Source organism: Corvus hawaiiensis, chromosome 26 (genome assembly GCF_020740725.1).
Source record: "Corvus hawaiiensis isolate bCorHaw1 chromosome 26, bCorHaw1.pri.cur, whole genome shotgun sequence".
Lineage (NCBI taxonomy): Eukaryota > Metazoa > Chordata > Aves > Passeriformes > Corvidae > Corvus > Corvus hawaiiensis.
Window position 1 is genome coordinate 23,924,040 of NC_063238.1, and position 11,360 is coordinate 23,935,399.

The 11,360-nt window shown below is 43.0% G+C and overlaps 1 protein-coding gene across 2 annotated transcripts; it reads right to left on the reverse strand.

The window, feature by feature from the left end:
- Positions 1-5,470: 5,470 nt before the first annotated feature.
- On the reverse strand, positions 5,471-10,929 carry ZNF706 (zinc finger protein 706). 2 transcript variants are annotated; one of them, XM_048286496.1, is made up of 4 exons: positions 10,807-10,929; positions 7,686-7,822; positions 6,394-6,501; positions 5,471-5,775 (listed from the first exon to the last, which is right to left on the reverse strand). In XM_048286496.1, exons 2-3 carry the CDS (start codon positions 7,818-7,820, stop codon positions 6,406-6,408), a joined length of 231 nt encoding a protein of 76 aa, XP_048142453.1. In that variant the 5' UTR covers positions 7,821-7,822; positions 10,807-10,929; the 3' UTR covers positions 5,471-5,775; positions 6,394-6,405. The 2 variants fall into 2 exon arrangements, with proteins under 2 accessions (XP_048142453.1, XP_048142454.1); XM_048286497.1 differs by lacking the exon at positions 10,807-10,929 and adding an exon at positions 10,216-10,308.
- Positions 10,930-11,360: the final 431 nt, after the last annotated feature.

Genomic DNA, 11,360 nt, shown 5'->3' on the forward strand with positions numbered 1-11,360 from the left:
ATATATGTATTTCCTTTCCACGGGACTCCTGGTTTGATATATGCGTGTTGCAGGATCCCCACTGCAACAATACCCAGCATTAACAACTATTGAACATTCAGATTTATCAGGCCAGCCTGGTTCTTCTCATTGCCTGTAGGTAAGTAAATACTCAGCAGAGCTCAAACTTTAATGAATGCTCTCACGTGTTTGGGGCCTTGAATGGATCAGGATGGAGTATATAAAGCTTCTGATAGCTTGACAGTGGGCAAACCATGCAAAAAAAAAAAAATTCAAAGAGTTCACCACACTGGTTGCCAATATAAGAGTGTGGATCCCGAGAGACAGACAAATGATGACTCAAAAGTCCACACAGTAACACCATCATTAGCAGAGTCCAAAACCACAGCTGGGGCTCTAAAAGGCAGATACAAAGACTGCAAATATCTAAGGAAAGCTAAAGTTAAGTATAGGTCCATTACCTGATGAAGAAGGAAAGAAAATGAAAGATAAGATTAAAAATAAGTAATAAACAGCATTTCTGACTTCACTCAAAAGTTAACAAACCATGTTAAGAAGTTGAAAGAATAAGCTAAGTAGTCAGAGGACTTTGATGGAATTCAAGTCGACAACAGCTAATAACTCTTATCCTAGGATGCTCCAGCAATCAGCCATGTCACTAGGAACAATGAGTGTTGCTCCCTGAGAACTCACAGAGCACAGGAAAGAGCCCAAGAGAGTAGTGGGACAAGCACAAGGAATTTAAAGAGATTCTTGTCAGTCAACCTAAATCTGGAAAAGGGCTAGGATAATTTTTATAAAATTCCCTTCATAAATGCATATGAAAAAGTAACCAACAGCCAGACAATATGGATTTGTCAAAAACAAGTATACCATACCTCACTACCTTTCATCTTTCTTTGTGAACACTGGCCTGGTGGCCACAGGCACAAAGGATCCCAAATCTCCCTGTTGTCGTAAATGCCTTTGAGATTGTCAGTCTGCAAAGTCCTCACAGGTACAGGGCTCCAATCCATACTGACCACAAAGAGAATCACAGCAGTGCAAAGTGCTCTCAAGAAGCAATTACCAAAGGCTTACTGGAGTCTAGCAAGATACTCAAGCAAGGTCCTGCAAGGCCTTGCCTGCAATCTATCCCATCAGTGTGTTCATGAACAATACAGACCAAAGAGTGAAAGAGGACATCTGCAATATCCCCCATGATACCACACTTGGATGAACTGTACAGTTTGGTCTGAGATCCCTTAGAGGCAGGTATGTGGACACTAAATAGAGGCCCGAAGTGGAAATTATTACTGGTACCAAAATGAATCTAGGATGTTGCTGCAGAAAGGCTAATGTAATTCCAGTGTATCCAAGTGCCAGACCTTAAGTCATTCCAGCTACTCTGTGCCAGCCTCAGCCAGCACTTTGGGTCGTATTTTGGACCATATGATTTAAGAGCACCAACTGTAGAGGATCCAGAGCACCAATTGCCAGACTTAGAAAATGTGACCTATAAAGAGTGATTCAATTAACTGGGTTTACTTTGAAGACTAGGAGAACACATTAGCAATGTTCAAATGAAGGCACCATTCATCACATCTATTGCCAACAAGAACTTAAGCAATTGACTTAACTGGCAGGGATAAACTCTTGCTGTGATAACTCTCCACTTGTACAGTTCAGCAGTGATACATGTTGCTTACAAGGTCACAGGATCCCTTTCACTGGAAGCTTTTAAGAGTTAAGAGGAACACTTGGTAGTTCGTCTTGGCAGATTTTATCCAATCTCTGAGTAAGGAGATGGACTAGATAAATTCCTGAGACTTCCCTTAATCCATAGTCCTCTGAAAGACCTCCAGCTTTCAGTTCCACTTCAAACACTGTGATTTTGTCACAGCTACAAAGAAGGAACACAAAAATACGTTTGTCATATCATCGAAGTGCTGCACGGACCTTAGCTTTATATATTTAATGGACAGTATTTCTCAGAGGAAAGCTGTGCCATATTTCCTGAAAAAGCTGAGACACAGCTTGAACAGTTAGATAACTATGTTGGGACAACTATAGATTTCTCCTTTCCGAGGAACCCCAGCGTGAAAAGCTATGTAAGTCAATTATAAAACATACATACAACCTAATCTACTCTTTTTTGAAAGCTACCAAGATAACGCAACTCCCTCAGCGAGTCTCTATTGTGCCTTATCTATACAAAACCTGAAACACAATAGAAAATTTATTAAAAGATTTCCAAATAATTTTAAAAATGAACAGAACAATTCCACAGACAGCACTTGACACCCTCTCACTGTCTGGACTAGAGCAAAATCACATACTGAACACCAGTGCAAAGTGAGTTTTGCAGCTGAATTCAAGGTCCACTGCAAAACCTGTAAGGCTCTAAATAGGTAAATCAGAGGCCCCCAAATTACACACAGCAGAGGTGGCTGAGTAGACAGAAACACAAATGGACCTTTACTTCGCTTGTGGATCCTATAGGACTAATCAAATTTACTTGTCAGGCCCTGGAAGATCATGCTTCTAGTAAAGCCCAGTAATTTCCAACTTGTTTCTGTGAAAATGGGAAAGCCTATCAGTACTTGATGATAAAAGACATTCCACCTATTAGCTCTTCTTATCAAGATAGGAAAATAGTTCAATATAGTTTACAGAAATGCCACAAATTCCTTCATTTACTATGTGGTTTGCAAACAGCCTATGGTCATTAGCTTTACTTACTTGAAGTGTTTTCAGCAAATAACCAAAAGGGATGTCTCCAGGGACGTTTCAAGAGCACTGCATAAACTATTTCCCTAAGGTACACAGCAACTGTCTTCAACTTCTGTCTTGGATTTTTCACACACCTTGTTGATAGCAAGAAACCAGAGGCTCTTAGATAAGTAGAGCAGAGGTACAGAAATAAGCCTAAGTAATTCTGAGTAACAAAAATTGCAAAACTCTTGATTACTCAGTAGTCCCCAAGATGGCCTCATCATAATCACACCTGCTAACTTTTTACTCTCTATTGTGAGACTTTTTTTCAGAATATTTTAAACCTCGTTTAAAATGCGATTTCAGGTGCTGTTCAGAGATTCTCAGATGTGGGTTTCTGAAAATCCAAAATCCCTCTTAAAGTTGCTCCACAAATATCCATGCCAGCTGATGACCATACTGTCATCCTTTACCTGAATGCTGACCTTCAACAAAAAAGAATCTTTCTCAAGGGAATACAGGAAACTTTCCTTGTCTACTTTTCTTTCTTGCATGGTTAGCTTCAAGTTACATGGCTGTCCACAGCCAGGAAATTAATTTTCTAGGTGCAGCAACTTGATTTTAAAAGCAGGTAGGAAATAGGACATTTTACATTTTTAATTCTCTTTAAACAGACACATTACAATGCACAACTGTGTCTTTAGCCAGGTACCAGAGTGTGCTATCTTTCAGATCAGGAAGAGATGATGGAGAACTAGTCTTTCCTCTGATCTTTTAGGTACAACAAGTATTGCAGGTGTTCTAACTGAGGACTACTGCCACATTTAGTACAGCCTTTATAACAATTCAGTCACAGCTTTCATTTACTTCTATAATTGAGATGGCAGTTATTGTAGCTGGGGATCTTATCGAACTGAGGATGATCCTTGCCTTCCGACACATAAACCCCATCATTTCATAGGGTATTTTCAATTTGAGCATCCTAAGAGTTCTGAAAATACAATTCTAACTAAATGTAACCATCCCACTAATGATGCAGCTTTCCAGCTCTTCAGTGCTCATTAACAGAGATTGTTTATGAAACAAGTCTTTTATTTAATGCTACACAATCTGAATTGAAGGAATAGAACATTTACTTCACCTCAGGCCCAAGTTTTAGGGATACATCCCCAAACATTTTGCAGAGTAAAACCAGATTATCAAATACCAATCAGCGCAAGAAACATCTTTTCCATTTCTACTCAGCATTTTTAGACAAACTACAGCATTAGAACATTGAAGTATCTCTCCCCCATACAGCACAAAGGTTGAAAGCAGATTTCTTGCCTTGTGGAGCCAGTTTGTCAGGATGTATGTATTGATAACATTAAAGAAAAATAAATGGATCGTTACATTCTGATGTCAGGTGTACAAGTGCAGTAGTGGATTACGCTGAGGAGAATAACATTATCTATAAAAGTTAAGTGGTATACAGGTTATCCCAGAGTGACTATAATACAGAGAAATTTTATGCCAAAGTAAGTATTTACAGAGATACTGTCACAGCAAAGAGGACAGGAAGCTAGTCTCACAGAAGTAGTTCAATAAAGAGCAAATGAGTGGACGAAGACAAAGGTTTTGACTTTATATAATAAAATACCAAGTGCATTCTTTTAAGTGAATGAGTCTTTGAGACTATGGTCCTAGATTTTAGGAAGCCATTTGAAGGTCAGATGTATAGTCCTGCTGCACAGCAAGGGTTACTTGGACTGCCAGAATTTTTACATCCATTGTAAACTCTGAAAATCACAGCAATTCTAGTACTGCTTCTTACTGCAGGGTCAAAACTAAAGCTCTTAAGTAAGCCCTCTCCAAAATTCCAAAGATGAGATTTTGTATGGTAGACCTTCTAGCACAATTCAGATGTTTCTCCACTACTTTTGTGCTGTACATCTGGGATTAGAACACAGCCCAGAACACTTTAGGGGTAATTATGTTTATCTGCTCAAATGTTCTTGGCCAGAGTTATTATCCAGCTTTTTCTTGTCAATGTGACTTTCATCACATCCGATTTCTTTAAGTAGCCATATTATTTTAGTTACTTTGGCTCTTTTCCAACAGGCTTATTTTAAGCTGGTTGTGAAGGAAGGTTATTAATAGCGGGCTATTTTACATATTCCTTCAAGAGAGAAATAACCAGACACATTTGAGGGGGAACAAGTGTGGCTGACTGCTCAAAATATCATTAAAAATATTTTCAAATCCAGTTTTCAACTAAGAGGAGAGTTGCTTTAACCTAGTATTTGGCAAGCATTTTTCAAGCCAGCATTTCAATCCTGCCACCTCTCAAGCTTCCTCAGCCATCTACCTAAATAGAAAGGATAACAAGCATAACCAGAGTTCCTCCAGTGCATGACTTCAAGGAACATGATCCCTCACAGTAAAGGAATCCCATTCAAAATGGCTTGCAGTACTTAAGACTCCAGTACATAGGACAAAAACGTAGGAGGAAGTCTCATGATTCTCATGCAGTTGCTCAGGGGTGTGTTGCACTTTGAGCCATCAGCTTGACCACTAGTGGCTGGGCTCAAGCAGGCAGCACACTGGACAGTAAGTCTGAGCAGCTTCCCTCTCCAGTTTAAGATTAATTTACTGTAATGTACATTACTTGCAGTGGAATGATACTGCTCATGTTTTGGCAGGATGGGGAAAATTCCACTTTTGTCTTATTCATTATTTTATAAGGCAGATAATGCAGGAAGGTGAAACAGAATTTCTACAAGGAGTTAATCTGTGATATTGTAAAATCAAAGTACTACTTTATTAAGTGAGTTATTTTACACAATATGAACATCAATATAATTACAATTGTAAAAAATTTTTTATAACAAGTATGGACTGATTTTTTAGGATTTCCAAATAGGGCACAACTGTACATTTACACAGAATTGTCTTTGCATGAAGCCCAAGAGGGAACAGCATAAAAATATGAATGTTTCTGTAGCCCCTTCATTTTTGCTGATCAACAGTTTTAGAAAAGCAGCTGCAGGTTTGTTATGTAAGGTCTGACAGTAGAAGAGTCAATAGGTGTCATGACTTCACCTATAAAAAAGAAGAACAACTTGGTTAAGCTGAACCATTACACAATGCTGGTTACGTTTGCATGAATGAAATACCATACTACTGCTTTTTACCTCATTTCAGCCTTTTATTATAACCACTTTCAGTGCCTAACAACTGGCTACTGAGAAATCTCTTCTACAGTTAACAAAGAAATTCAGATTTTTCTGCATTCACTTGCATAGCTTCAGGAACAAGAAGGCTCAGTTGTTGGAAATATACTAAATGACTGTTCCCATTATGTTTTGTAGCAACAGACAGATTGTACTTATGTATTTTGTTCAAAGCAAAGCTAACACTTCAAAGCAAGAACTAAATAATAAAGTATTTCTACAACACTAAGAATGACCATTTGAAATAACATTAATCCCTTTTAAAACAACCTCCGGGCACAGTGAAATACCACAGCCATTTCACCCATGTAAGAACTAGCTTGCTTCTTTCTTTTACTTTTAACACTTCAGGGGTATAACTTTAACCTACAGTAGTCTTCATATTAAAAGAATGGAAGCAAGTTTTAAGTCCCAGTTTTTGGTGGTAAAAAAACCAATTTATAATACACCTTTCTCAGACAATCAATTAAAAAGTTAAGGTAATGACCTGTAGACAATTTTATGCCTGAACATCAGCCAGTTCTGGAGGAAGTGGAGTCTTAGGATGCTTGCTTTCAAAGTGCTGTTTGAAGGTCTTGGGATCCGGCATTTGAGTCTGATTAAAGAGAGACATTAAACTTTATGCACAGTACAAGAGTTAAATAATACCACAAAACCTAATCCCTGCTATATTTTATTTTCTTTCCCTGGAAGCCAACTGCCTCCTTGACGACACTGCTCTAGTGACAGAAACACCACTAATTTAGCTGCAGGGTAAGATGGAGTATTTAACCACCTATTTCCAGAGGTGCTTTTAAGCACTACTATCACGCTTGTTTTGGCATGTCCATCAATGGTGCTATTCCAGCTAGGTATCTCCTTGCACATCTTACTTCACAGGCTGGTTTGGTGGAAAACCTACCTCCTCATCATTTTCTTTTTCAACATCTTAAAGATAAACATTTATCCTGTTCAAAATCAAATCTTTATGAAAGCTATTTCTTTAGTTTACCAATAGGCCAAGAAGTTATATGGCATGAACTGATTCTCTACTTGGCACAACCTACCTCAGACCTTTGCTATGACACATTTGCAGGCATCAACTGCCCAAAGTGATTGATACTACAGCCTGATTTCCCAACAGGAGGACTGGTTACAAGTAAGCAAACCCTAATTTGGAATCTTATTTAAGACATTTAAAGTGGCAGATCTATTCTAGGACTGACCATTGAAGTGAAAACAGCAAGTTTATCCTTCAGCTCCAAGAGAAGCTTTCAGGACAACCAGCCAGAAAGAAAAGTACAATCTGATTAGTACTCACATTTCTGTTTTCTTTTAAGTTGTTCTAGCAAAAGTTACTGTGACTCAAGCTTACATTAGACCTTTCGGCACCACCGCTTTTCCTCTCTACAGCAACATCAGTAACCACTGATTCCAAGACCCACCAATTCCATCACAAAGAAAATATGTTTCCATGTGGAGACTAAACAGGAATCGACCGCACACTTTTTACATTTTCTATCTCATACTAACAGCACATGCAGACCACTATAATACAAGAGGCAAAATAACTACCCAAACCAGACCTGTACATGACCTCTCAGATTTTCTATCTCAGTTGCCAGTACAGCTGAGTAATCTGTAAGCAAGTCACATAACAGATGCAAATGCTTCTTATAGCAACAAGCTAGAAAACCACTTAAGTATTTTAGTTTCCACTATAAAATCTTCTAAAATCCTGTTCTAGTCAGGAAGACAGCTCTCTCCCTACAGTACTATTTCGACTTCAGTTTCTCTTACCCTACAGACAGTGCAGGTATATATCAAGGCAGCCTTGGCTGCAGCCTTCTGATCATGTCCTTGTTTCTTTTTTTGCTCAGCTTGCTTTTTGGCATTTTTCTGCTGCGACTGAATCTTCTGCTGTCCACGAGCCATATCTATAAACAAAAAGAAGACATTTAGTCTACAAACATGAGAAACAACTGCTGCTATCTGACTGAGGAGCTGTAACCATGAGCACAATGCAGTCATGCGCTCTGTCCACAAAGCCTACAACTCCCATAACTCAAACGCAACAGACATCTGTTTGAGCTCTTTGCTATGTAAAGCCTCTGGGTTCAGTATCATTCTTAAAATACATACCAGAATTATTAGGCCATTCTAAGGGGTTTTCCTCTACTAAAATTCAAGCTCTACTTTTGAAAAGTGTTTTTAATAGTCAGAATAAATAAAAGTTTCCTTTACAGTTAATAGAAACTTATTCCCTATTTCAAAAGATACCGAAAAATTCAGGGGTTTTGTTGTTTGGGCTTTTTTTTTAAATTAAAGCTTAAGACTCAACCTGTATCTCTGGAACTTGAAACAAGTTTCAAGAAAGGCAAATCAAAGTATTACCCAAGGTGTATTATTGTCTTCTGTTGTAGGTGCTTGTGAGCTACTTTGGAGTTGGGAACACCAAAAACAACAGGTCACCCCTGTTTATTGAAGGTGATTTTTACAGGTGGCTATTTTATTTTTATTTCAGCCACATTTATGTGCATATGATCTTGAAAAGAAAAAAGACTGCCCTCATCAGAAGCCATACTCCATATAACACAGGAGCACAAAGGAAGCAAATGCTACTGCTATATGCCATTCCAAGGTCCACCGGAAGACAAAATGAGACAAGCATGTCACAATTCAGGGAGTGTCAAGACATTGCATTTCACAGCAGTGCACTCCACCTGTCCACCAGGACACCCAAGTCAGTCTGCACCCCACCCCCAGAGCAGACGCCAGACAGGATTTGGGCACACCAACAGAGTGGGATTCAGTGTGTGGTTACATAACCCCGCAGCCCAATTTCTGCTATTGTCCCTCTCTCAGTCCCTCATGGCCCACGCACGGTTCAGTCGTGCAGCTCTCTCAGAAGCACAACACTGACTGCCCAAGCACAGGACAGCCAGTGAAGGCCATTGTTCTCAGGACAACTTGTAAAGTCTCGTGTTCCCAGGAGGGCAGCTTGGTCACCGCCCCTCTGGGTAAGCTAGGCACTTGCCCCAAGTGTGGTACTTGTGGGACAGACACACTGCACGGCTACACCAGGCCTGTCATGCGATCATTCTCATCAGGACAGGTGGCCTCCCACTGTGAGAGAAAGGCCTATCCAAACAGTGACTGACCTCTGGTAAATACGTGTGAAAAGCCCTTAAAAACGGTTATGAAAATGAAGTTTCTATGAAACATGTCAACAACATGTGAAAATTCACTAGTGTTGCGGGAATTCTTGGGTATGTGCCTAATGTGCGAGCAAAACGACAGCCCTGAGACCCAGAACAGCTCTTCTGGATTGAGAAGCACCTCTCAGGCCACAGCCTGGTTATTCCATGGCATCAACCACCGCCATGTAACCCTCTGCAGAAGAACTACACTAGATCTTCAGTGTTCCCTCCTCTTCCCCCACCAGTTTCTCTAAAAGAGAATTCAGCTAATAAAATTGAATACAACACAAATTCCATTAACAAGCAGATAGAAATACGTGTGCCGTTCAACAGTTTCCATAAGATACAACACTGAATGTTAGTAAGACTAAAAGTGCCAGTCAATGTTTCAATGGATATTACAACTGCTCCAGAACACCCCAGCCAAGGCCTCACACTGTTTATATACAGCATGGCTCAACCACAACACTGGATTCCCACTTAAAATTAAAAAAAACCGAAGAAGATATATTACCAATGACTTTGCATACACTAGAAGGAACAGTAGGTTTTATTTCACTTCTATTTTACCAGCATTACAGCAATCGTCTAGAAGTCAGAGGACTCCTGACATAAAAGACTCAGATGTAACAAAAAAGAATTCTTTTCACAAAGTGTTTTCATATTACTTTGTATTTTAGTACCTCAGTAAGTACTACATTACAACAGCCAACCACACTGAGCTTTCATGTACTTGGCAACTGCTGGTTTTAGTTAAGTCACAGACAAGAAAACATGACCACAAACATTTGCTCAAAAATATCAACCACCATACAATGCCCGACACCAAAAATTCTCAAGTCTAAATACTGCAAGTTACATACAGAGTGTTTCTGAAACACAGAAAACTAAGACTTAGACTATTATTATTCTAAGAAACTGACAAAAAAATAATCCCAAAGCTCTTTTAAAAGAACGATAAGTTCCTCTACAAGGCCAAATCAGTAATTTCAATTGCACAACGCAGCTAAGTGTTGTTTTCCCTATCAGGCACACCCTCAGAGAGTCCAGCAGACCAGCCTGCTGTCTCCAAATAAAGAACGCGCGAGCACGTAGGAAACCGAACACACGGAAAAAATCTATTGCCAAACCGTAACAGGAGTTTTTGCTGCCAAATCATAACAGCGGGAACAGCACGGGCACTGTCGGGAAGCGAGGCTGAAATCCGCAGCACAGCCATGCCTCACACGGGGTCATTTCCTCTTAAGTAACCAGAACCCGAGCGGAGTTTCAAGTCCTAAAACTGGACACCAACAGCTGCTTCCGCTGTCACTTCCAGAAACGCACGGCAGAAACACACAGGTACCGCGGCGTCCCGGGCCGGGGCCGAAGGGCTCGGACGGCCGCTCCGCGAGGGACGCCCCGGCCCGGGCCCGGCCTCGGCCTGCAATGCGCAGGGACCGGGGGCGGGGGCTGCGGCCCTCGGGCGGGCCCGGCGGGGCAGGGGCAGCTGCAGCCCCACCACGTGCCCCGCGGGAGGGAACTGACCACGGAAAGACGGACGTACAGAGGCCGCAGCCAGGGAGCGGCGGTCCGCGAGCGGAGCGCGCCTCGCTGCCGGGCCGGGCCGGGCCGGGCCGGGCCGGGCCGGGCCGGGCCTGCTCCTCTCCCCCGCCCCGCCCCGCCCCGCCCCCCTCCCCTCCCCTCCCCTCCCCCCCCTCCGCTTCCCCGGCGCTGCTCACCCGTGCGGGATGCGAGCTGGGCGGCCCTGCCGAGCGCTGTGGAGGCTCCGCGCGGCCCCGCCGCCGCCGCCGCCGCTCGGGAGGAGAACGAGGAGCAGGAGGAGGGACCCGGGACCGGCACTGCGCGCGCGCCGGACCCGCCCCCGCGCCCGCGCGCCCGGACGGCGCTGGCCAATGGCGGCGCGCGGCAGTTACATAACGCCGGCGTGGGGGGGGGCACAGGGACCCGCCGGCCGCGGGGCCGGGAGGTCGCGGCGCTTGCGCGGGCACGGGTTCGGGTCCCGGCGGCGGAGGGTCCTGTGCGGTTCCACCGTGAACAGCTGGACTGGGTGGCTGGGGCTGCCAAGCCTGGCTTTGGTACCCTCGGGACCCTGCTGCACTGGCTGCGGGTAGGGGCGCGCCGGAGTTCCGCCCTGGGCGGGGTCCGGTCCTGGGGCGCACCGGGATCAGCCAGGACAGGGAGCCTTGCCCCGCCCGGTTCCCGGGAGCGCAGCCCTGGTGGAGCCCCGGCTCGCTTTACCTGCCGAGCCCCGGCTCGCGGTGCCGCAGCGGCC